The 27,979-nt window shown below is 34.0% G+C and overlaps 2 protein-coding genes across 2 annotated transcripts; both read right to left on the bottom strand.

The window, feature by feature from the left end:
* Window positions 1-1,088: 1,088 nt before the first annotated feature.
* LOC145073501 (uncharacterized) lies at window positions 1,089-4,262 on the bottom strand. The gene is made up of 6 exons (XM_079020047.1): window positions 3,949-4,262; window positions 3,551-3,743; window positions 3,359-3,445; window positions 2,854-3,240; window positions 2,486-2,633; window positions 1,089-2,080 (listed from the first exon to the last, which is right to left on the bottom strand). The coding sequence occupies exons 1-6, from the start codon at window positions 4,035-4,037 to the stop codon at window positions 1,467-1,469; spliced, it is 1,518 nt and encodes a 505-aa protein (XP_078876173.1). The 5' UTR covers window positions 4,038-4,262; the 3' UTR covers window positions 1,089-1,466.
* Window positions 4,263-13,899: 9,637 nt separating this feature from the next.
* LOC145072407 (uncharacterized) lies at window positions 13,900-25,531 on the bottom strand. The gene is made up of 23 exons (XM_079018824.1): window positions 25,367-25,531; window positions 25,168-25,256; window positions 23,921-24,502; window positions 23,153-23,394; window positions 22,583-22,645; window positions 22,371-22,505; window positions 21,699-21,817; window positions 20,771-21,073; window positions 20,124-20,211; window positions 19,931-20,036; window positions 19,760-19,870; window positions 19,383-19,546; window positions 19,201-19,321; window positions 18,895-19,119; window positions 18,592-18,785; window positions 16,617-16,784; window positions 16,435-16,540; window positions 16,223-16,360; window positions 15,947-16,108; window positions 15,091-15,294; window positions 14,806-15,000; window positions 14,408-14,479; window positions 13,900-14,315 (listed from the first exon to the last, which is right to left on the bottom strand). Exons 2-23 carry the CDS (start codon window positions 25,216-25,218, stop codon window positions 14,157-14,159), a joined length of 3,708 nt encoding a protein of 1,235 aa, XP_078874950.1. The 5' UTR covers window positions 25,219-25,256; window positions 25,367-25,531; the 3' UTR covers window positions 13,900-14,156.
* Between the last annotated feature and the right edge of the window lie 2,448 nt (window positions 25,532-27,979).

Genomic DNA, 27,979 nt, shown 5'->3' with positions numbered 1-27,979 from the left:
TAGTTCATTAGTAATTAATTACAATATTTCATAACCTCCTAGGATAATAAAGAGATCGATTTTATCCTAGAGATAAAAAGATGTGGCGTGATTCGCATAAGGATAAGGATTATCCTTGGCTTGGATATATGAATTAAAACTTTAAGACTATAAATAAACTGTTAGGGGTTATAAACCAGGTGATTCTCTTTTGCGCTTAAAAACTCTCTCTCTCTCTCTCTCTCTCTCTCTCTCTCTCTCTCTCTCTCTCTCTCTCTCTCTCTCTCTCTCTCTCTCTCTCTCTCTCTCTCTCTCTCTCTCTCTCTCTCTCTCTCTCTCTCTCTCTCTCTCTCTCTCTCTCTCTCTCTCTCTCCTGACGAAATATATAACCCTCCTAGGATTAGATTTTCTATCCTAGCTTTTCTCCTAAAGAACCCTTTTGCTAGTTGGTGTTTTGGGTGTGATTTCACTAGTGGAATTCCTGGTTTGGGTCTTTTTCATCTTTTGCAAGTGTGGCCGTCAAGATCTCAATCAAGAAATCAAAAGGAACCAAAGGTTAATAATTTTTTATTTTGAAAGTAGATTGCTATTATATTAAAAACCTAGATCTTTAGGATGCATGTACACATAGGGTTATCTGTTTGTTTCCACTGTATAAAACTAGCACGTATAGATCGCATCAAATCCCAACGGACACTCCTTGGGTTGGCGATTCTGGTATGGGGGGTTGTGTGTTATTTATTTTGCTTTCCCATTCTTATTGTAACTTCTTCCTCTGGTCCAGCAATGCCTTAATTTTTTATAGGCACATCGAAACTATCGGTAGCAAGGTATGCACTAACCTACGCACAATAGTACAGTTTCCTTTTCCTATGAGTTTTTCATTTCTTGCATTAGCATCATTTACATAGCTTTAAATACATTATTAATATTGAAAACAAATTGTGCACAAATAATAAAACAAACACAGTTAGATGTAGAATGCCATGCACCTTCTTTGTATTCTGCGATTTACCTCTTACAATTACATGTTTAATGTGATCTAAACAGGCAATTTCCTGGTATTAAACTCGATGATGAATCGGAAAATCAACAGGATTCAACTACCATGACAATAAAAAATCCGGGTATCATCATTTTCATAAACTCACGAGTAAAGCCACCGAATACAACGCCTTCACAATTCCTAATAAAACTAAATACAACACCATTCACAATTTCTACCAAACCTAATACATCAAATATCTAACAACAAAGAAGTTACAAGTTTTCATGAACACGTGTTCGATTGGACTCGACTGGACAAGCTTTTTGAAAACTAGTTTTGATGATGAGAACGACAACAGTATTCACGTCTTTTGCACAGATGAGAGATCAAGCGTGAATCCATTATCCCTGTCCCACCTTTTTGGGTTGGCCATCAGTCTCAGTCTCATTCTTTGTCACAGTCCAATGCATGTCAAACACAGTACACATAATGTCATGGCCTAATTCTCTTGCTTCGTGCTTTCATTCTTATTGCATGTTTCCGTGACCATAGGTTCACTATCACCACCAATAATAGACTCACGCACATCTTCATTTTCTTTAACTTCCTTTTTCTCCGAAGTATCTTCAACGTTTTTATTCGAATCATTTTTCAAAACCAACCCCTCCACTTTCACAAGATTGCCATTTTCACCTTGTCCCGTTTTAGGCAAATTCGCCAGCGTGGAAACCGCAACACCATTTGTTTCCCGGGCCGGATTTACGGGGCCCACGGGTCCGAGATTCGAGGTATGATCAAGCGGGCGTGAGGTGTTTGGTGAATGTAGGTCCCGGAAGTTGGTAGCATTTGTTTTAATGTGGATGGCGCCCTTTAACTGTTGCTTTAAGATAGCGGCGGCGGCTGATTGGGTGGCGATGCGGGCCCCGGCGGCAACCGCGGCGGCTTTCACCAGATCGGGGCCGTTGAGGAGAGACTTTGGTGGTGTTTTCGGGGAGATTTTAGGGAATGTTTTTGTGGAAGAGTCTTCACGGGTGCTAGTGGATGGAGTGTCAGGGGGTATGATATTAATAGGGCGGATGGAAGTATTGGTGGTGATGCTTGATTTTGTCCTACCTGTCACGTTACGATTGGTGGAAATTAAATGAGTTAGGAAGAAATGAGGTCTTTCATTGTTTTCATCTTCCTATTACAGCATTATACTTTAAAAAATCGACCCAATTATTATAATGTCATTCTACTTTCTTTTCTTCATATAATATCTAATTAAAAAGAAGTATATTTTAAGATTTTATATTTTGGTCACAATAGTTTTGTATCTTTACAGGTTTGGTCCTTGTGTAGAAAATAACTTACAAAAACTGTCCATTTATGTTACAGAAAAGGTCTCTGTGTAAAAATTTTGTAGTAAAACAGTCCATATGTTTATGATTTTCATATGTTGGCAGGTTTGGTCCCTGTGTAGAAAATAAACTACAAAAATTGTCCCTGTGTTAGAGCTATGTGTAGAAAAAGTCATACCAAGTGAAGAAGATGACTTTAAACTATCAACTCCAGGCTGATCAAGAGCCATGTTAAGTGCCCTTCTAGCTGCTAAATGTACCTCAGAAAGCTGTGATCCTGTCTTCACATTCGAGTTTTCTTTACGCTTTTTTATAATATTCCATCTCTGTAGATGTCAATCATTTTCATAATATTAGCACAGAGTATCAGACTTTGACTTTCTTATGGAGTCAAACTGAAGATGTATATGTAGGAACTATGAAATCTTGGTAAATATAAAATAAAAAATGTTAATTTTCTGAGATACTATTACTTACATGGGTTTCACATTCATTAATTTTCCATGGATATGACATTCACTGATTAAAAACTTAAAGAAAACAAACCTGAGAAAGCTGAGAAGCAGTTCTATCACCCTTAAAATCTCCTTTTAAGATATTTGCCCAATTTCCTTCACCACATTTCTGAACTGCAGCAAAAAGTTCCATATCTTCAGCTGCAGACCATGGCTTTCTTTTCCTCCTAGGTGGCAAATTCCCACTTCCTGAACAATTTGTTTCAACTCCTTCTGTAGATCCAACTACTGCAACTGGTTGTTTTTGAACAGAAACTGGAACTGTGATGTTTGTCCCCCTCATATTACTACCTACTTGTGAATTTTCAGAAAGATCTCCTGTTGACTTTCCGCTAGGTATGTTTATAGTCAATGGAGCCTCAATGGTCAACCCTTTTTCCAATCCAGAATCACATGTAGAGCCTGAAGCTATGAGTACCTAAAGCATTCAATCAGTTCAACAACACTTATGTTTAGGGTTTAGGGTTTGTAGTAAAATTGGAGCAACAGTTACTTATATGTGTAACACCTGATTAAATGGAAGTATTCTTGGTTACCTTCACGCATGCTGCAGCCTCCATTGAAGCTTCGTTGTTGACAGGTGGAGAAACTTCAAGCTCGTATTCTAAATCGCTTTCATCATCCTGCAAATTGGAATTTAAGAAATATGTGAACTGAAAGATGGACGATGGAAAACATCTTATATCAGATGAGTGTTTTAAGAATAGATATACATACAAGATGCTTACCAGAGGTTTAGCTTCGTCTTCAAGGTTTTCAAGCATTACATCACGATAAGCTAAATGACGCCAAAGCATTTGGTATTCCCTTGGATTTGTGATACCAGTCATGGTTCGTTTCACCATTGCATTCCAGTCTATTTTTGATTCTTCGAGTTGAGCCACTTCCTGAAGCAAAGCTAGGACTGTTGTAGCTGTGTACCTTCGAAACAATCACATCAAAAACGAACATTTATTCAACAAAAGAGCTTCCTTTGAGATGAATTCATCCATTATAAGAGATTAACTTAATGAAATAAGTGCGGATATGAGCGTTTGTTCCAAATCGCAACAAAGCAGCAATGAATCCGAATTTGTGTTCTTTCGCTAAAACCCTAATAAAAGAAGTAAAAAGGGAGAAAAGAAACCTTTGTAAGATGATGGATACATCTTCTTCGCTAATGGTGCCCTTCTTCTGCTTCTTGGATTCCTCACTCATTTGTGATTCCTGATTCATCTACTGAAATCGCATGAATTTCGCAGTATAAGGAAAAATCCCTTGAATTTTTTTGAGACCCTAATAATTGGGTTTTCTTGTTGTTCTTTGGGATTTAAGAAATTAACAAAGTATGCGATCGATTCGAGTTTCGGAGTGAAGAACCGGATGAAATCCAAAGGCAATCAATTGGATTCTAATGTGTAACGAGGCAAAACATTGACTACGAAGTACAATCAGTCAAATCAAATCATACATTTATAAGGTTAACGGTTGATTAAAAATTCATTATCCTTAAATGGAAAAGCAAACATTCCAAAGAATATAGAATTACCAAATTGATATTTAGGTGCTGTATCTCAAATAAAAAATAAAAAATAAAAAATAAAAAAGATAAAAAATAAAAGTAGTTTATAAATCAGTTTATCGTAATTTATTTATTTTTTTAAACTTAAAAAAGAATAATATATTGTAGGGAAATTAAGTAATCTAATCATTTTTTGATGGTTTTTTGTAAATACTTAATTTTACATTTTTTTGTAAAATAACTTTTTTTTTTCAAAATGGACTATTTTGGAGTCCTCTTCATACTAAATGGATCAGATCCGACCCAATCAACATGCTCTGGAATGATCATTTCAACATGTTTCGAGGAAAAAGTATATATCCTTTATTCTGGATTTTATTTTAAAATATCTACGTATTTCGACGATCTACATATTTTGAAATAACCATTGACCACTTCCCTCTTATAGGCTTGGATCAAGAACTCTTACCCTAAATCACACAAAATAAAGCCATTGTAATGGCAAAATTACCACATTTCTGAATTTTTGCATCTATATCAATCAGTTATCTCATATTTCAAGTATTACCAAATAATACTTCATAATGTACTTTTATTATGGCTATAACAATTGGTAAAAATATATACTTACTTAATTTTTAGGTATGATATATTACTCCTAATTTATTTCAATGTCTAGGGTATTAGGATAAACTCATCTTATAACAGAGGACAATGTAACCTTAAGTAAAATTCAATGTTCTTATTTTAATACACTTTGTGAAAATAAGTATATTTATACATGATCTTTTATTTATAAATTATCAAGTATCATTTAATCGTCTAATAATTCATTTAATCAATTAGAAATTTATTTATTTAGGTAACCCCACTTATATTTAATAATTGTCAATTCAACAATCACTTAAGCGCTTTTTGGTAGTATCTGGATGATTCATATTTGAATGATATAGAGATTTTTTATGAATCTGTATCTGAACGATAAATTGATATTTGGTTAGGCAATTGAGTGTTTGTCTCTTAATGAGGAAATGACAATTTTGACCCTTTAAACTATTTTTTGCATACAGATTAAACATCCTACAAGATATAACATCCAAATTAGACAACATACAACAACAAAATTTGTCATATATGGATCCTTAGATCATATTATCATAATATTAAAAAATATATATAACAATATATAATAATAAATTGGTTCAAACAACTTTGGATTGATGGGTTTCGAGTTGATTGTGAACAAAGCGTAACGCATTGTTCCGAATCATTTCCTAATCCGGGGCGGTGACCTGAAGATCGGTTATCATAAGGCTTAGCGCCTTTGAGAAATACAGATTTAGATCTATTTAGGTGTGCGTAATGTATTTTAGATGATTCGGGTGTTCGATTTGTGTTTTGGAGTCAAGGAGGATATCGGTAAAGTGTGAGTCTGGGCTTTTGTTGGATTTTGGATTTTAGTTCAGGAAGTTTTAAGGTAAGGATGAGTTGATAGAAGTGTAGGGCTTCTTGTCACCTTTTGTGGATATAAGGATCGTCGAAATCGGATTTAAAATGAATAAGATATGCCATTCGGAAGTTTGAATGATTAAGGGGAAGCCTAGTAGGCGGGGCGTACTTGGGGAGTACGTTGGGCATACTAGGCAAGGGGGTCGTGATTCATCATTGGAGTATGTTGGGCATACCAAAGTTATGCATGGCATACTCCAGTCAGACCCAAACCCTAATTTAGGGTCTTGGACCCTATTTAAGCTTCTTAACTCAACATTAAACCTTATGATTGTAACATCCCAAAATTCAAGACCAAAAATTTCATTTTTAATTTAATAACTCATAAAACAGATTATGGAAAACATTATTGAGTTATTTCATTTCATAAAAACCATAGATCATATGTCTCAAAAGCATGTCATAAAATAATAATAATGTCAGAGTACAAATCCCAAGAACATCATAGTGCGGAAAATCGTGGTGTGATGTGCTACTATCGTGTCGACTCTTTTCCCCTCGAAGAAGGATTTGAAACAAAAACTGAAAGCCATAAGAACAAAGCTTAGTGAGTTCCCCCATCATACCACACATTATACAATAAACATATTATCAGGCATATATGGGTGCCAGACCTACCCTGCTGAGCATATCAGGGTGCTCAACCTACCCATGTCAGACATAACAGGGTGTCCGACCTACCCCTGTCAAGCATATTTGGGTGCCCGACCTACCCTCCGGTTTATCTCAAGTTCTCAACCGGTTACGGGGACTATTTCACCCCTACCACTACTACATAATAACATATCATAAACATAGTGCTAGGCATAAATAGGTACTATTTACCCCTTCGGTCTCTTTCATATGGTAACCGGGGACTATTTTACCCCTCCTACCACAATCACATAATATCATAGCATTCTAGCACATAAAGCATAACAGATAGTGGCATACCATACAATTATCACAAAGACAATCGTCTCAACTACAAACAACTACTAGTGAGACGGCATTGGTGCATTCGACCCACTTCTACTGGAAGGTAACTCACCTCGATGTCGTGTAGTAATTGAACTTCCCTCGGCTCTAGAATCAACTCCTCTCAAACTCCTACACATAACAATCTCCTTTAATTACTCTATCATACTCATAACCCAATTAAGGATCAACTCTGGTCAAAGTCTATGTCAAAGTCAACATCCTAGTCAAATTCAACATTCTGATTGACTCAACTTGCCGAGTTGGTCCATCAACTCGTCGAGTTCCATGAACCATAGATCCTGAAATCACGATCCAACTCATCGAGTCCTCCTTCAGACTCGTCGAGTTCTTCCCTATAACAGAATCGAGACATTTCACTATAACCCGTCAAGTCCTTCCTTGAACTTGTCGAGTTCTTCAATCTACGAAACCCCGGAAACCTTAGCCAACTCATTGAGTCATCTCTTAGACTCACCGAGTTTGCACAGTAATCAGAAAAGGTTGGGGGACCACAACCCAACTCGCCGAGTTAGATGAACAACTCGTCGAGCCCCCTTAGGACTAAGTTACCACGTAAAGTTGCTAACTTTACGTTCATGCATGGTGTCATGAAGCTAGAAACACCAAAACTAAGCTATATAAGAGGTCTAGGGCATGGGGGAAGGACCAAGGCTAGATAAAGCTGGCAACTTTAAGCCTCATAAGCTCATGAGTGTCTAGATCTGAAGTCACAAATTCATGATACACTCAAATCCCGAAAATGACTTCAATATGGCCCAAAAGTGACAATATACTACCCTAAATGAAGATCTAAGTAATAGAAAGCCAAGGTATCAACTTTATACGTCAAATGAGTCAGAAATTCAGCTCAAATTCCAGATCTACTATCTTCCTCTTGAACCCCCAAGCTTCTCCTTCCTTCTCAAGCTTCAAAATCACAAAGAACACACGACAATGGCTCAAAAACACTCAAAAGTGGATTAGGGTTTCGTGGCTAGGGTTTGGGTGATGGAGGCTGCAAATGAGGCCAACCTTTGGAGGTTAAGGTGCTTAAATAGGGTGCAAAACCCTGAAAAATAAGGTTTCACCCTAGCAGCCCTACTCGTCGAGTTGAAGCTCTCAACTCGTTGAATAGACTTCAAGTCCCACATCCAAATTACATTCCTACTCGACGATTTTGGGCCTACAACTCGTCGAGTCGCTTTGAAAAAATGAATAATTTGATTTAAAGTTACATACCAGGATCCGGGCGTTATAATGATCTTCAACCTCCATCCCTTTAAACCCTAGAATCGAAACCCTATCCTCATTTGGTGTGGTTTTTGGAGCTTTTGGATCCAGCCTTTATGTACCATGATCTATCTTCTGGAGGTATAAAGTTTCTATCTTGATGACTCTAAGTGTTAGATATAGTTTAAGGAGTATTTTTGGGTTCATTTTGGTCCTTAGAGTCATCCTTGTGAGTATGGGCTACTCCAAGAGCTTAGTATGCTGAATCTTGACATTTGGGAGGTCCCTTGTTCCTAAAATTGTCATCTTGATGAGTTGTGTTGGACCATGCATGAGTTTGGGTGTTTATTATGGTTTGTTTTAAGGTTTTGGTACCATTAAGCCATGAAAAGGAAGTAAAGTTGCCAACTTTACTTGTTAAGACATCTCATTAGGGTCATATCTGAGTTTGGAAGTCATTGTCTTAACCATCAAGAGCTTAATTTTATTTTTGGGTCCCTATTGAGTACGTTAGGCGTACATGGAGGTACACTCAACGTAATGTTGGATTTCTGCATCGTTCGTTTGTACCTTGTGCTTCGAGGGTGAGTACGCGGGGCTAACTCCCCAGCAAGTTGATTTTGGGCCTTTTTAAGGCCTGGGCCGTGTTGGGCCATTGGACTTCTGACTTTTGGCCATGGATAGTCTGTGAGCCTTCTCAATATTGGTCTCATGATGGTTTTGGGTCCAATTAGGAAGTTGGGCCATATTGGGCTTTGGGTTGCCATTTAGAGATTTGGGCTTTTATGCTAATGGATTGGATCTTGGTTTTGGGCCAAGTAAGAAAATGGTAAAATAGTCTTTTACCCTTTAGGAAGTTGGATTATGGAGTGGGCCTCAGATTTTGAGTTATTGTGTTAGTTATTAATTAAGGTTTTATGTATTGTTAGTTGGTACGAGGTAATCCGGTTCAGCGACCCGAGCAGTTAGTGGATTATCAGCGGTTAGAGGTGAGTCTTCCTTCATAGTAGCCGTGGGTCGAAAGCATCAAGGTCAGCCCACTAGTTTGTGTGTAACATCTCAAAAATACGGGCCAAAAATTTTATTTTTGGTTAAGTGATTTGTAAAAACGTTTGTAACAAAATATCATACGATCATAACATTTGATAAAACATGTCCCGTGGCCGTAAACCAAAACATAAAACATGATAATGTCAGAGTACAAATCCCAAAATGACTCATAGTGCGGAAAACAAGGAGCGTGTGTGTGATGGGCCGCTACCGCGCCTGCTCATTCCCTTTGACTGAAGAGGTACCTGAAACAACAACTGAAAACCGTAAGCACGAAGCTTAGTGAGTTCCCCCACTGTACCGCATACCATATAACCACATAACATACATATATTGTCAGGCATATCTGGGTGCCCGACCTACCCCTTCGGTCATCTCGACCAGGTACTGACTAGCATATCTAGGTGCTGGCCTCCCCTTCGGTCCTCTCGACCGGGTACTGACTAGCATATCTGGGTGTTAGCCTCCCCTTCGGTCCTCTCGACCGGATACTGACTAGCATATCTGGGTGCTGGTCTCCCCTTCGTTCCTCTCGACCAGATGCTGGGGACTATTTCACCCCTACTACTACTACCACATAACACATATCACATTATCTATCTAGCATGGCTGGGCATGACCGCCCCTTCGGTCCTATCAACCGGTAATCTGGGGACTATCTCCCCCTACTGTCACTAGCACATGGCATCATATCATACTAGCACATAAACATATCACATGTAGTAGCAACCCTAGATAAATATCACAGAGACAATCATCTAACATATAACTCCTACTGGTGGGCCGACATTGTGGCCGTAGACCCACTGCTACTGGAAGGTAACTCACCTCGGAGTAGCTGTTGATTTGAGCGGGAACTGCCTGTCTACTGCTGGTGCTGTTGTTCCGGAAGTCCTCTGGCTATAATTCCCACAAAACGTTCAGTCAAACACTGCTAGATGTACTTAGGGTAAAATGACCATTTTACCCTTGACCAGGTCAAAGTCCAAGTCAAGGTTGTCCTTAATCCCGACTCTACTCATCGAGTTAGGCATTGACTCGACGAGTTCTCCTTCTAAATTGATGACCACAAGTACTTCATCCTACTCGCCGAGTTGTATGAACAACTCGTCGAGTTTATCTTCACCCGATGAACACTCTATGCTGAGACTTGCCAAGTTGTATGAACAACTCGCCGAGTCTGTTCTTGCGGTAAGAAGATTGCCTTGGACTTCCGACTCACTGAGTCCACCCATGACTCACAACTTTACCCAGCAACACGAAAAGGGGAAAACTTGGGGACTCGCGACTCGACTCGCCGAGTCGTTCACATGCAATTACTACACACTCGATTTTTCCTGAATCCAGCTCATGCCATACATAGATCTGGGCTCTTAGGGTAGGTTTTACACGTAAAGTTTCCAACTTTACGTGTATACATGCATAGGATGGGGATTTAAGGCTTAATAAAGGCTAAAATGGTAGATCTAGGACATTCAAGCAATTTACTTCCATAAAGGCCATGGATCTGAGCTTCTGGGAGCTCAAACATGCCTAGATCTAGAGGTTAATCAACTCATTACCATCCATAATCCATAAACAAGCTTGGAAATGGCTCAATAAGGACTTTAATGGTGCTCTAAGGGACTCTTAGCATAAAAACAGAAGGGAAACTGAGTTATACCTCAAGGAATCTCTGAAATAACACCAAGATATCTTGCCTCCTTCTTCTCCTCTTGATATACCCTCCTTCTTCTCTCAAAATCTTCAAGAAATCATACCAAAACACTTCAATCTCACAAGAAACGAGGTTGGGATGATATAGAGAGCTCTGAGGGTGAAGGGGTCGGGCTTGGGGCGCATAAGGTTGGTTTAAATCGGGTGCAAACCCTTGAAATTAGGGTTTTATCCAGACAGCGGGGACTCGCCGAATCCAGAATATGGACTCACCGAGTCGCCAACTTAAACGTGTTCAAATGTCCCAGCTCTACTCGGCGAGTCGGGCCTACAACTCGCTGAGTCCAGGCTAAAAAATGTAAATTACTTAGATAGGTCATACGCACCAGGAACCAGGTGCTACATTGTGTTATAGTGTGATGATTGTCTTTGTGATAATTGTTAGTTATGCATGTATTTTCTTGATGACAATGTGATTATAGTTATTATATTATGTAATAGTAGTAAGTGTGAAATAGACCCAGTATCCGGTTGAAATAGACCAAAGGGGTATGCCAACACCCATATATGCTTGGCAGTATCTGGTTGAAATAGACTGAAGGAGTAGACCAGCACTCACATATGCTTGGCAGTATCCAATTGAAATAGACCGAAGGGGTAGGTTGACACCCATATATGATTGACAGTACGTTTGTTTAGTATGTGGTATTTGGGGGAACTCACTAAGTTTCGTTCTTATGGTTTTCAGTTTATGTTTCAGGTACTTTCAGTTTGAATGGAAAGGGCCCGGCTTGATCGCAACGCATCCACCCATGCTTCCGCATTATGATGATTTTGGGATTGTATTATGATAACTTTTTTTCCTTTAAAGTACTTTTGAATATATAGAAAAGGATAATGAATGTTTGGCTTAAAGATAATTAATGTTTTGTTTGAATTAAAAATGAAATTTTTACCTCATAATTTTCGGGACGTTTCAAGTTGGTATCAGAGCCTTGGTTTGAGGGATTCAAGCACATTCTCAGGTATGTCTAAACTCAAACTGAGGGTTTGGTAAATTTTTCATAAAATAACTATCTTATTAAAGGATTATCTAATCAAAGAAAGGGGTGTGGTGCGTGCAATCATTCGAACTCAAGTAAGTGATTCCTAGAATACCCATACATGTTGTTATGTTATATGTTATGAGAATTGCATGCTAGATTAGGGCTAAGGATCTAGTATAGATGCCTTTGTGTGCCTGCTGTATGAACTTGTAGACTTGCATGCTAGTACCGATCAGTCAATGATAGGATGGCCTATGTAGGTTCCGCTTTGTGCTTTTAGGAGTTCCCATTAACTTCGGCTAACTTGTAAGTGAATACACTAAGTTACATGTTATTGAGAGTGGATAATTTCATAAGGTTAGGTTTAAACATTATTGCACAGCTCTCATTTAAGTCCAACAGTTGTAGTTTGAGACCTTTCATTCGAAGAATTATCTGGTGTCGGTGATATGTAATTGTATTCGTAAGCTAGTTAGAGAGTGTTAGAGGGAGTTCCTTCTGTAAATGATAGTGGGGAAATAGTGTGGTGGTTGCCCTAGAAGGATCTAGGAAGAATGTTAGTGCAACAAAGACGCTAGTAGCCAGTAAGCTTGAGAAGTCTTCTTGACCAGTCTATGGATTGGAGTGTTACTACACAAATGTTGCTTGCTTTGTGCTTTGTAGAACTCTTAAGTGATGTGATTTAATTGTTAAGTAAATATGTTAAGTCACATGTGGTGAAGGATGAATAATCTTAGAGTAATGGGTTTGACCCTATTGTATTCATGAGGTGATTAACTGACATTATAGGGAGTTCTTCAGCAGCTGACGGCAGGGTGAGGTCGGAAACCTAGGAGAGCCGAGGAAGTGCTTCAGTAGGTTTAGTTGCGCTGTTTAGAGAGTACTTAGAGTACCAGTTTGAGAAGGTGACCTGGATGATTCAGGATGATTCTTGAGGAAAGTATGGATAAGTGTGGAAGGTAGTATTGGGTATGTACTACTGAAACAAGGCTTAAGTAGACAAATATTTTACAAATGACAAATTAGACTAACTATTGTTAGTCATACTAGACATTATTATAGTCATTATTGTTTTCATGAACTAACTATTGTTAGCCATACTAGACATTATTATAGTCATTATTGCTTTCATATTAGACTAACTATAGTTAGGGGTTTTAATAATATTATAATTTCTTGATCATTTTTATTTTTTAAATGATCTAAAGGGTTTTCATTACATACTTCTTCTAGTTGTTTTTCAGCAATTTCTTTTACTAATGTTAGTAATATTCATAATTGAAAACCAACCTCTTGTTTATTATTTTTATAAAATCATAATGTTTGATAATAGCAGTTTTTATAACACCTTTTATGGGGTGGTTAAGACTTATATGATCGCTTGTTTGTATAAATTGTTGATATAATTTAAGGAAATTATTTCTTATTAATAAATCTATTCCTAAATCATGTTAACATATATTGTTGGTGTTTATGAACCATTTAAAAAATTCACCAAGCATCTTGCAGAATTATCAAGAGAAATAAAAAACAGTCATGTCAAATAATACTCAATTCACCAAGACATCGTTGTCAATACTGTAAAGAAAATCTAAAAGAAACACCAATAATGGAACAATGACTCGTTTGATAATGTATGATATCCATGGGAAGAGATAAGAGCAAGCCGCTACAATCCGTCTACTACAATCCGTTAAAAATGTAATAATTATTGTAATGTATTTTTTTATTTTTTTTTATTTTTTCCTTTATTTAGTTTTAAGTAGTTTTGTACTATTTTTTATTGGATTATATCTCAAGTAAATTGGACATTTGGACTATTGGAATATAAAATATAGGCTTTAGAAATCTTGATCTATAAAAGGTATTTTTTTTCCAAAACATTAAGATAGATCCTTTAAAAAATTTAAGATAGGTCATAATTTTTTTTTTTTATTTCTACTAAAAAAAATCATTTTAAGTGGGTCCAATGACCTAAGTTGTGTAGATATAAACCGACCACTGTCCGCTACACTGTCTGAGTACCCCCCACCTACACATCATACTATTTGATAAACATCTCCCCAAATCCAAGTTTGAATAGATTTGTTGAAAATTACTGAAAACCAACTGTTGATATAAAAAATTAAAAATAAGTAACCATGACGCATTTTCTTGTCCACAGCAACATTATTGTAAAGATACATAGAGGATGCATAAAATACAAGTCATTGTATGTGGAACCGATTTCTATAATTGTTATATGTAGTTACAAAAAAAACGAATGAATTAAAGATTTCAAATGACAAATAGAGGAAAGTGAGCATGTTGACCAAGATCTCAACAATGATCATTTGTAATATGCATAATCGTTCTTTTATTATATACAAGAACAATTTGTTACTAATAAAAGTAACTGTTCTTCTTGTGTGTAGAAGTGCCTGTATCTTTGCATAACATTGACCGGACTTCAATGATGGATCTTGGTGGTTCAATGTCTTTCTCTTCAAGTGCATTTCCAAGTAGTTTTTGCATTTGTGATGCAAACGTATCATCCAAAATCTACAAAAAAAATTAAAAAAAAAAAAAAAATACATATATAACGTATCTATATAATTAATAATAATTAAAAAGAAGAATAAAAATCTACTTACAGATACAGCAACTCTTGAGCCTTTGTACAATGATCTGTTTTCTTTCCTGTTCTCAAGGAAACTCAAAACATCCTGCAGCAACATCAACACAGTTACACAAGACGTTATCGGACAAAATTTCTAGGGCTTTTTATCAATGATAATCATGAAAATGGCATTTATGTCTTTTGGACATACGAGAGACCTTGAGAAAAGCCCTATCCCATCTTTTTTTTGTGGGCCAAAAAAGTTGCAATCTTTGTCCTATCTTGCAACTTTTTTGGTGGGACAAAAAATTTACAATTTTTGTCCCATCTTGTTGCACCTTTTTAGGTGGGCCTAAAAATGTGCAATTTTTTTGTCCCCTCTTGTTTTGCCTTTTGGGCGAGACAAAAAAATCCCAGTAAATGAGAGGTTACCTGTCCCATGCGGTCCCAATATCCACGACAAATGGCAATGAAAACATGAGACTGAAAGATGGAATGGAGATGATTCACGGTGTTTGTAAGTTGCTCTGTTAGCGGTTGCATTCTGCTTCGGATCTCGGATTCTGCCAAACTTTCTTTTGAATCTTGTAGAATTTTCTTTAGTTTTGTACTATTTTGCAGCCTTGTCTGCATCATATAAAAATGATTTTAAAAAAAATCCGATAATAATAACTATTGTTTTTACAAAATGCATAAAAGTAACAATTAGGCACTGACATTCTCAACAAGTTTCTCGACTACTGCTTGAAGATAATTCCGGAATTTGGATCTAAGCATGACTGTGACTTCACTTAAACGCTCTCCGGGTGCTGTATTTCCCTCATTGGGAATACAACACGAACCCCATGACTTTAATTGAACTTCAATCTTAGGACGCAAAACATCCAACATTCTCTTCATTGAGTTTAAGAAAATCCCAAGCTGAATCAAGAAATCAACCCAAACATTATTAGATTTTCTTTTTTTTTTTTAAAGAAAAACATGTCCACAAAAAGATATACATTTAGACTAGAAAAATGAACGAATTGGACTGGGACTGTAACTGATGTCAATAGGATAACAGTTGGAGTAAATTACTGAAATCGTCCCTGTGGTTTGGTCAAAATTGCACGTTTGGTCCCTAACTTTTTTTTTGCACTCGGATCGTCCCGTTGGTTTGATTTTGTTGCGTTTTTCGTCCCTATGATTTGATAGAAAATGCATTTAACATTTTTTTTGCACTTGGATCGTCCCTATGGTTTGATTTTGTTACATTTTTCGTCCCTGTGGTTTGATTTTGTTGCATTTTTCGTCCCTTACATACAAAGTTAGGGACCAAACATGCATTTTTTATCAAACCATAGGGACGAAAAACGCAACAAAATCAAACCAACGGGACGATCCGAGTGCAAAAAAAAAAAGTTAGGGACCAAACATGCAATTTTGACCAAACCACAGGGACGATTTCAGTAATTTACTCTAAAAGTTGCAATTCTTTGTCCCACACAAAAAGACCTAATCATCTTCATTATAGAAAATAGCCATAGGGTAAAATTTAAATTATAGAAAAAAGAAAAATAGAGACAAGACAAACCTCAGGAGGCACAATATAAGGATTTGTGGTTCGTTTGGCAAGCTTTTGGACATATTTTAAGCCAAATTTCTTTGGTGTCAAGTTCTCTTTCAAAGGTGCTACAACATCCGCATATTGTTTGTCCAAAGCCTCAATAACTGCCTTTTCAATGTCTGCAATCGCCTATTTACCAAAAACCAAATTTAAATTATTATAAATTCGGATTACCACCTTCTTTTTAATTTGTTTTTATCGAAAATCGCCAATTAAGGAATCATAATAGAATTAATGACTTACATTCTCCAAAGCAAATGTATACTCAGGCCATCTGCATATAATGACCTCATAATCATTTAAAGTTTCTTTAAGGCGCTCATACATTTCATCCACAAACGGGGTTGTTGAATGTTGAGTCCTCACTCCAGAACATTTTACCTATATTTTCAATCATCCGATTAAAACTTTATATAATTTAAGAAATACGTTTAATTCTTTATTTATAATTATACCTTGTCAAGTTTACATGTCTCAAGCAACGATAATCGCTTATCTTGAATCCAAATGATGATATAAAGATGAAAAAGTTCTTTTGCATCAACTCCACCTTTCACAGGACTGAGAAAGAGTTAAATATTAAGTTGTGGAAAGTTGGAAACAACTAGAAATATTATAAAAATAAATAAAAAATTACTTGATATTCCAGCTGGCAAGATCTTTTTGGAAATCTGCAGTTGCAATTACAAGGTCTGTAACAGGGCGAGAAGGACCTGTGGGAGGACATGCCACAAGAAAGGATCTCAATCTGCTGCAAAGTTCAGCACTGTATATTGCAGATGATAGATTTGGTAGGTCGATGAAACTGCATAATTTTCAAACATTGTAGCATAAATTAGTTGAAAAGGTAAACATTGATGCATAGATTGATAAAAAAAGTGAACCATTGTTTTGTAGATAGGTAAATAGTGAACCATTGTTGCATAAATTGGTCAAAAAAAAAAGCAAACCATTGTTGAATAGATTGACAAAAAAAAATGAACCATTGTTGCATAGATAGGTAAAAAAGTGAAACATTGTTACATAAATCGGTAAAAAGGTGAAACATTGATGCATAGATTGGTAAAAAAGTAAATCATGGATGCATAGATAGGTAAAAAAGTGAAACATTGTTACATAAATTGGTAAAAAGGTGAAACATTGTTGCATAGATTGGTAAAAAAGTAAATCATTGATGCATAGATTGGTAAAAAAGTAAATCATGGATGCATAGATAGGTAAAAAAGTGAAACATTGTTACATAAATTGGTAAAAAGGTGAATCATTGTTGCATAGATTGGTAAAAAAGTAAATCATTGATGCATAGATTGGTAAAAAAGTAAATCATGGATGCATAGATAGGTAAAAAAGTGAAACATTGTTACATAAATCGGTAAAAAGGTGAAACATTGATGCATAGATTGGTAAAAAAGTAAATCATGGATGCATAGATAGGTAAAAAAGTGAAACATTGTTACATAAATTGGTAAAAAGGTGAAACATTGTTGCATAGATTGGTAAAAAAGTAAATCATTGATGCATAGATTGGTAAAAAAGTAAATCATGGATGCATAGATAGGTAAAAAAGTGAAACATTGTTACATAAATTGGTAAAAAGGTGAATCATTGTTGCATAGATTGGTAAAAAAGTAAATCATTGATGCATAGATTGGTAAAAAAGTAAATCATGGATGCATAGATAGGTAAAAAAGTGAAACATTGTTACATAAATCGGTAAAAAGGTGAAACATTGATGCATAGATTGGTAAAAAAGTAAATCATGGATGCATAGATAGGTAAAAAAGTGAAACATTGTTACATAAATTGGTAAAAAGGTGAAACATTGTTGCATAGATTGGTAAAAAAGTAAATCATTGATGCATAGATTGGTAAAAAAGTAAATCATGGATGCATAGATAGGTAAAAAAGTGAAACATTGTTACATAAATTGGTAAAAAGGTGAAACATTGTTGCATAGATTGGTAAAAAAGTAAATCATTGATGCATAGATTGGTAAAAAAGTAAATCATGGATGCATAGATAGGTAAAAAAGTGAAACATTGTTACATAAATTGGTAAAAAGGTGAAACATTGTTGCATAGATTGGTAAAAAAGTAAATCATTGATGCATAGATTGGTAAAAAAGTAAATCATGGATGCATAGATAGGTAAAAAAGTGAAACATTGTTACATAAATTGGTAAAAAGGTGAATCATTGTTGCATAGATTGGTAAAAAAGTAAATCATTGATGCATAGATTGGTAAAAAAGTAAATCATGGATGCATAGATAGGTAAAAAAGTGAAACATTGTTACATAAATTGGTAAAAAGGTGAAACATTGTTGCATAGATTGGTAAAAAAGTAAATCATTGATGCATAGATTGGTAAAAAAGTAAATCATTGATGCATAGATTGGTAAAAAAAAGTGAAACATTGTTGCATATAGTGTAATAGCAAGTCAAAAAGTATTTTTTTAGTAGATAGGTATAAAATAAATGCTTTTTTTTTATGTTGCAACACCACTTAATTGAAACTTTGTTAATTTGTTAATTTTCAACTTCAAATTTTTTTATATTTAGTTAATTTGTTATGTAGGATTATAAAAACACAATGCATCTATGTAAAATTTTACCTTGGAAGAACATTGCTATTATGAATCTCAATATCTGTAAATATCTCATTCCGAATGTTTAAACAAAGGGATTTCATTTTCTGATAAGCTGTAGAAACAGCAACAGGATCCATCATCAAATTTCCTTCACCATTGCCACTAAGATATTCATCCGTATCACTCAAATGCCTTCTTGATCTTTTCTTTGCAGCAGCCTAATAATAATAATAATATAATAATAACAAAAGATATGTCATCAATATCATTCAATCAAAATATCTTTTAAACAACATAACACTTAATAAGAATACAAAAGAAAGAAACCTGGAAGTAGCTGTATAATTTATTTTGTGCCTCAGGAGACAATATATCATGAAGAAGTTTATATAATTTCACAGAAGGTTCCAGAACAGGTGCAGCAACTCCAGTAGCAGGTTTAAAAACATCCATCATGCCAGATGGAGACAACTCATCTAAAGACTTGTAGTTCTCAAAAACAACTGCAAAAATCTCTTCAATTTGCTCTTCAATCTCACCCAATATTCTATTCTGCAAATTTAAAAACAGATATGAAATAATAATTTTATCAAATCTTATATCATAACATGTGACTTTTGTAATTTCTTTTACCTCTTGATGACTGAGGGTGGTTTTAGTATTCCCCTTCATTATAACAGGCAATAACAAGTCGTATACTAATGAGAGACAATCATTTGTTGGAGTAGCAACATCCATGATGTAAGACAAGTATCTGAAGACTCAAGTGGTTAGGGGAGGAGAAAGGGTAAAATGGTAATTTTACATTTTAGTACCTTAGCTTTGTGTAAGCATCTGAAACTCCATAATATGCTGCAAACTCAGTGAGTAACCACTTCCATGGATCATGGAACAAAAGGTTTCTTTGTTGAAAGTTTTGCTCTTTCATGGCAACCTCCATTGCAAGATCATATGCCATTGTTTCAGCAATGGAACCACACTGTTATACAAAAAGATTGTTTGGTCAAAGTCAAACTGCTTTGAATTTTAGTCAATAAAGATGAAAAAAGACTCCAGCAATCAAAAAGTAAGTCGAGAAAACTTTAAAGAATCACACAATTTCCGATTTCTTTAACGTTCTTATTCTTCAAGCTAAATCTACATATCTGGAAATTGTAATCATTGCAAAATATTAATAATATGGGAAATTCACCTTCATGCTGTTGTCATCTAAACTTGTTGTGTAATTTATATAGAGTTGAATTTTTCCAACAAGTTCATGCTCTGGTTCTCGGTATATAGACCACCATCTTAGTTTGTCATTCTGCATTAAAAAGTATCAGCTTCAGACTAAAAGGGTAAAATGGTAATAAAAAAAAGTTACCTGATCTTCAGAAATAGTGGCGACTTGAGCTAGAACACGACCATAATGGTTTCCCTTGGAATCTTGAACTTCAACAATCAAGTCATCCCCAAGGCTATCTGGTAAACTGTGATTTCATGATTTCATTAATTTCACAAAACCATGTAATAATAAGAAATAATATAATGAGATTTTTGGATTAAAAAACACATACAATATATGGGTTTCACCAGATCCAGGTTGCATTCGAATGGTATCCCCTTCTGCTGAACTTTTAAGTCTTAGAAGACATGAGTATGATTCTGTTTAATATCACGAGTATATATCATTAGCTACTACTAGGTTCTCCTTAAAACAATCCAAAATGTCGATTCACATTCCTAGAACATAAAATATTTCTATAGATGAATGAATAAAACATAACCTTAGAAGGATTTTAGGTGTAATTTTATTAAAAGATTGTTATAGACTGACTAAACAATCATAAGTAACAAAAAGAAAATGAGAGATTGTTAAACATAAGTTAGTTTATTTAATTCAGTCTTGCATGATTCACCATATAAACTTAACTCTTATTCTTTTTCCCATTATATACATTGTAAACAGAAGTTGGTGTTCCTTTTTTACTTAATGCAAAAAGAACAATTTTACCCCTCATTTATCTAGACACATTTGAACAAAAACCATTGTCTAACTCTAATCCAACATATTTCAACACATAGAAAGTTCACAAACCTTTCATTAAGTCTTATGTTTTTACAATTTATCTAGACACATTTGAACTAAAACCATTGTCTAATACAACATATTTCAACACAAGTAGTTACATATAAAAAACAATTACATAGAAAGTTCACAAACCTTGTACTTCATAGCTCGATGAACTGCTTCGAAGAGTTGAGACCCCAATTTTAAGAAGGCCTGAAACTTGTTTGATGTATTGAGTGCTTGCTTGCATGTATGCCAAACTATGGCGAGAAAATGAACCATTTTTAGGGACACGAGGAGAGAAATGAATACTTCTAACTGACTTCCATCCAGAAGACACTTTCATTTGTAAATTGGCAAAATGGCGTTTTACAGTTTCCATTTTCACTTTTGGTGGTTTTATTGATGAAAAGTTGCATCCCGTAGGTGGATCCAATGTCATTTTCACCTTACGTACTACACCATTCAATAACAGTGTCAGTGTCAGTGTCAAGATTGTACTATTAATTTAAGAAAGAAACACACAAAGACAGATATGCCCTCCATCACATGACATGATGTTGGTGGGATAGGGACTTTGAGGGTGTTTGGGATTTCATCTAAAAACAACTTATTGACTTTTTGAAAAGTCAACAAGTCAAAAAAAAAGTGTTTGGCAATATGAGAAGGACTTTTAAAATAACTTCTCGTTAACCCTTCAAAAAGGAGATTTTAATAAGTTAAGATTTCTAACTTTTCAAAACTCCTCACAACTTTTTGGGTTGTAAAAGACAAATAAATACCCCTTAAAAAACAACTTATTGACTTTTTCCACCACAAAAACTAATCCAAACACTTTTTAAAAAACTCATTTTCTCATCACCGTAAGTCAATAAGTCCTTTTGCCTAAAAGTCCTTTTGAAGTTCAAAATGAAATCCACCCTCTTTGTCTTTGCAAAAGTCGGAAATACCCTCCTCATCCTCATTATTGAATATATAGCCCTAGAAAGCTTGTCCAGTGTCCAATCATGCATGTCATGTGGTGTCCCCATGTAACAAATGCAACATTAGCAAATAATAATGTTTTACAAGAGCTCAATACCTTGCACCTTCATCTTGCCAACCATTTTCTTTGGTTTTTGGGAAGGCCCTTTGTTATCAACTTCAGATGATTGCTTAACAAGCAATTCTTCCTCCGATTGTAGCAACATTTGTTGCAAACTGTTATTCAAGATTAACGTTAGAGTACAAAAACAAGCACAAAACATTCATAATGCTTTCAATGTTGTAAATCATTATTGTAAAGGGTATTTAAATGTACTTTACTCGTAACAACATGGGCGATGTACTCTACTTTTTATACTAGCATACTTACATTTTGCTACAAATACGTGCATTATACTTTATTCATTACATATTGCTATTATTGGTTAAGAAATGTTCCTACTATACGCAAAAATAAATTATATTTTACAAGTTTAGGAGTTATATACAACTATTGACAACAAGAGTAAAGTATGTTGATATTTCATGCAATTTTCCCTAATGAAAATGCAATATCCATTTCAATTGTATCCAATGAAAGTTGATATTTCAAAAGTCACTCTCAATGTTGGTATTACTCATATCCATAAATATCCAAAATGCAAAGTGTTGCACTTTTTAAGTATATCGTATTTGATTATTTGCTAAATTGTAGAATCAAATATTTTTAATATGTTAACAAAAAATACTCATAAATAGGATATAAAATTATAACAAAAACTAAACTCACCCAAAGGTGCTTCGTAGTAGAGCACATTCATTTTCCAAAAATATGGGGGCTTCCATGCAACCCTTTGCCCAAGCATGTAGACACAGTCGAACACATGCATCATATGCAATCACAGCATGCCAAGGCCCCAATGAACTAAATTTAATAAAAATTAAATAAGTTTGTAAATTTTATTAATAAATTTAATAAAAATAGTATAATATTTAACGTACCTTGCGTGAAACGTTGGAAGACGTGTAGGAAAAGAACCGGAACCAGTTTTGACACCAACATTCCTATTGCAAAGAAAGTAAAAGATATTAAGATATAAATAAACATCAAAAAAAGAGGTAATGTTATATTAACTTTTTATGATATGTGTAATATAATATATAGTTTTAACTTTACTCTATTAGTTATAATTTATATAATTATAAATAATAAGTTTTTTTATTTACATTAGAACCCATATAAGGTCATGATAAAAAATATATTTTCTAGTTATTTTTGGAAGATATAAGTACAATTTAATTAACATCATGAAATTACAAAAATAAAGATATACGTCATTTCATATATGTCACTGAAATGACATAAATAAAAATGGGCAATATTGCAAATAAAAATGGAATGAAAAAAAAATATATCATAGCTAAGAAAAGAAAATTAATGAAATTAAAGGAATCACATTCTTTCAAGAACTATCCATTCCATTTCATCAGACAAAATAAATAGCTTTTTTTTAAGGAAAATCACATAATGATGAATTATAGTTTACAAATTTTGAGGAAGTAGAAAGAAACCTTGATGGGTTTGAGGTCTCCTGTTTATGATTCGTTTTCAAATCTACAACAGAAGTCTTCTCTACAGTTGACTTAGGTACAAAGTCAACCGAGTCAGCTGTAGATGGAGTATAATTAGCTTTAGAACCTGGAGAATGCTCCTTCTCTTGTTTGATTTCCCCAAATGAACCTGAAAATGGAGGTGCACTTGGAAAATCTTCCTTGGATGCTTGTCGATTCTCAATATTTTTACCATTTGACTCCTGTAACAGTTGACTCTCAAAAGTCAACACCAAGTCATAGCAAAGTAAACTCCTTTTTCACCAAAATTAGATAAGAGAAATAAGAGAATTGATCGATTCCTTATGAATTGGAGTGAAATTTCCATTCCGGAGTTTGATTGAAAAATGAATACATAATTGAATTCTGTTGGAATTCATAAAAGCCAATAGGTTAAGGAATTCAATTTTCCTTCAATAGACTCATGGAATTCAACTCCAATCCTCCCTCATTTGTACAAAATGACGGAAATACCCTTTCTAAACCGTATTAGTAGATGGTAATTTAAATATTTTTGCAAGTTTTAAATGAATTTGTTAACAAAAATCAATAAAGGACAATTCTGTCAATTGTCGTTACTTACATTCCAAATCCTTTGACATGTTTAGAAACCAAACAAAATATATATAAAGGAATGGAATTGAATTCCATTCCAATTCCCTTAACAAATTCCAATTCTTTCAAACACACAAAAACTTAAACAAGATGAAAATGAAGCTAGAATTGTACCTTTCTTGAAGAAGTATCTCCATTAACATGTGATGAAACATAAGACGAATAACCATCCGAAACATACGAATCTTTATGTGGCAAATTTTCCATACTTGCCCCTACTTGTGTACTTGAAAACTCTGAGCTTCTAGAATCATCTGACTCATCCTCCGTATAAACACTGCTTCTCACATTATACCTATCACCTCCCCTCATCAACAATCTATCTGACACCTTCCTCATTTCAATCGAAGAGCTCACATCACTAGAGTACACATGATACCGTGGGCCCCGTTTCACAGGATCATGATCACGGTGCCTATTGCTACTACCAGAAGGAACTCTATCATCATGAGGGGAGGAATCCACTGAGTATCTTCCACCGTATACCTCTCCTTCTGAATCACTTGACATGTCTTCAGAAGTGGAATTAGTGTCATCTCTTGGCAAGACTTGAGATATTGGAACAACACCATTTTTGAATTTTGAAGGTTGAGGCAATCCGAACCCTCGAGAGTTGTTTCTAGAAGTGATTGGATCGAATCTTGTTCGTTGATTTGATGTGGAGGGAGGGGTTTCTTTTTTTGGATTGTTGGATCCCTGTATTTGAAAGGATTTGAATTTGAAATCACCATTTATGAACAATAGTTGCATATAGAAAACCAACAAAGTTTATTCAAATCATTAAGTGAATGCTACTGTTTTGAATTTTTGAATCCAAAGAAACAAATTTTAAAAATGCCCAGGTGCAAATTGAGATCGAACGATCAGAAAGTTGAGATTTCAGTGATTTTACAGATAAATTTTTGTATAATTATAGTTCAGAGCAGAATATCACCATTTATGAACAATAGTGCAGGTGAAAGATTGACAAATTCATTCAAATTCTCAAGTAAATGATGAATTTTTTGGAATCCAAAATATAACAAATTTGAATTTTTGAATCCAAGAAAAAGAAAAAAGCAAAACAAATCCCCGTATATACAAATTGAGAGCGAACAAGCAAAATTTAACGAGACTTTAGTGATTTTGTCGAGGAAAAGGTAAGATTTTAAATGAAAAGCCCTAGAATAAAAGATTAATAAAAGCTCAGATACAAATTGTAGATAATGAACGATTATATCGAATACGAAGTGATTAAAATAGTAATTAACATCAATAAGGAAAGCGTAATCTCAACAATTTACTTGACGAAACCGAAGTGACTCCATAAAACCCCAAATAATATTATTTAAAAATGCAATGTGGAGATGTTGATAACCAACCTCTTTGACCCATCTAAGGGCATTTGTATCTAGCCCTTCTGTAAACATCATGTGCTCTTTTTGAGCGAAATCACATCCAGCCACCTCAACTACAAAGAAAATTGAAAAGGACGAACATCAAGATCTGAATCTTAGAAACCCAGAAAGGTAAAGTAATTACAGTTACAAGTAAAACTACTAGTTTAGAGCTGAGTCATACTATAGTATGTTGAAGTAGTAGTGTTTCAATGGACTCTTTTGCTGCTCAAATCAAGTGTTTTGATTCTTTGAATGTGTAGCAGAAGGACGTATAGATGGAAAGAGACGTTGGGGAAAAAATTTGAAAGAGAGAGAGAGAAAGTAATCAGATTGATTGAAGATAAAAAGGAACAAAATGGGCATTAAAATTTTCAAAAAAATAAGAAGATGCTCGTGATGACTCAGAAATCAGGGACTTTTGGTTTTTTGCTGTGCTTTGCTTTGCAGAAAGAAAAATGTAAAAGGCCATTAGTTTATTAAATTTGATTTTATGGTGTGGGGTTTACAAATGGATTTTTATTTAACATGTTTTAATTTATATAATAAAGTAATTTTTATAAGAAATATTTTAATGATATTTCATATTTAAATTTGGAAATAAACAATTTTAAACTCTATTTTACATTCTGAATATAAATATAAAAAGAAAATATGGTTGGATATGTTCTTATTGCATAAAAGATATTTAACGACTGTCACACATTTCTTCTTAACCAAATTTGAGTTACAAAGATTTTTGTCCTACAGTACAATATAATCACACGTGTTTCATTTAAAACCATTTGATTATATATATTTATAAAAATATAAAATGTTATTGGATATATGTGTATTTAACATTGCATACATAATTAGATATTCTAATCATTTAATTAGTTATATTGATTATTAGTGCAAAATCTTAAACTTTTAAGAAAATTAGGATCAAAAAATTATATAGATTATAATCAGTTTAACTACTTTAAAGTAACAATTAGATGAAAAAGGAAACACATTACTATTTTAAACCTCATTAAATATTTAGATTTTTATGGTTAATTATATGAATAATAATATATTGATTTTTTTGTTTGTTTGATATAAGATTTATTTTCAATAATATATATATATATATATATATATTAATGTAAATTTCAAATTCAAAACAACTTCATCAATTTTCTATCATATAATATATCAAATTATAGAAATATCATTCAAATACAAAACAATATCATCTATAAGACTATTACCATTCATAAATAACTCAACAAAAATCGGCACAAACAATAAAAAAAATATTGATAAAATCCTCAAAACCTTACAAACCCCCCCCCCCCCCCCCCCCCCCCAACGAATATGTATATTATTATTTCATAAATATTTTAAAATATAATTTATTTAAAAAAAACGTTGCTAAAATATTAAAATAAAAAGTAGTGTGATAAAAGATAAGGGAAATAAAAATGGTTGTTATTTCTTTAGATTCAGTTTTATTTTTCAAAGATGTAGAAAATATAAATTATGTTGCTTGCAACTAAAAAAATGATAGAGAAGGTAGAAACGAACGTTGGAGCGGAGACATACTTGATGGCGATTCCCGCTTGTTTAAGCAAAAGGCGTCACATGAATAGAGTGGCGCCCACCTTCCATTCCCATCCAAACTTATTTTATTTCATTAAAATATATATAATCAAATTTATTATTACTTTTACGGAATATTTAAATTCTCTCGCTTTTTTATTATATTCCGTAAGTTATTCATAACGGAACTAGTTAGAGGATAGCAGATTTACAATTTACAATTCGGCAAATTCAGATTAACAGCACCAACCAACTAGCGTCATATCAGTCCGGTTGGTTGACAAATATATAAATAGTATATTGATTTATCTTAATCTTATTGCATATTACTTTCATTCATTTATATATTAGTTTAGATAGAATCACCAACAATGACAAACCAAGTAAGATCTTTTGGGAAAACCTAGTAAGATCATTTGACATATGATACCCCAACAATAATATGTTTCGTCATAAAGACAAAAAAAACATGAATGTACCATGTCATCCATACATTTAAAATAATTGAATAATAAATATGTCTAAAACCTATTATAAAAAGCTTAATCTACCTAATAATTTCAATTAACCTATAAAAAAACTGAGGACTACGATGATATGAAAACTGAAATTTGAAAATTGGAAGAGAAATACAATCTAGAAAACAATGTCAAAAAACTTCAAAAGTAAATTGAATTCAACTAACAATATCATCTTCCGAAGACTCTTCACACAATCGTGGAAGTCGACGCTTCCTTGGTGTTATTGAGGATCCAATAAATGATTTTCAGAAGAATCTACTTCAATAACAGCACAAGCATCCTAATTGTAAAAAAAAAAAAAAAGGAAAATAAGAATCATAACTAACAAAGTAATGTATCAAATGAGGTGTCAATAATCGTTGAAATTTTGTATACAATATATTGTAACTTACTTCACTTTCTCCATCATCTTGTAAACCACATATGAAGATAGGTATCTTAGACATATCATCTTCAATAGTATCATCACCAACCTAATTGAATATATCAATGAAAACAATAAGAAAACTTCAAATATATCAAATAAGGTGACAATAATCGTTGAAATTCTGTTCCATATCATAAGGAAAATAGAAAGTGTACACAATATGTTGTAACTTACTTCACTTTCTCCACCATCTTGTGAACCACATATGGAGATAGGTGTCTTAGAAATATCATCTTCAATAGTATCATCACCAACCTAATTGAATAGAACAATAAGAACAATA

Source organism: Lactuca serriola, chromosome 9 (genome assembly GCF_051521515.1).
Source record: "Lactuca serriola cultivar US96UC23 chromosome 9, Lser_US96UC23_V15, whole genome shotgun sequence".
Lineage (NCBI taxonomy): Eukaryota > Viridiplantae > Streptophyta > Magnoliopsida > Asterales > Asteraceae > Lactuca > Lactuca serriola.
Note: the sequence above shows the minus strand (reverse complement) of the source record. Positions and strands in the feature narration are given on the sequence as shown.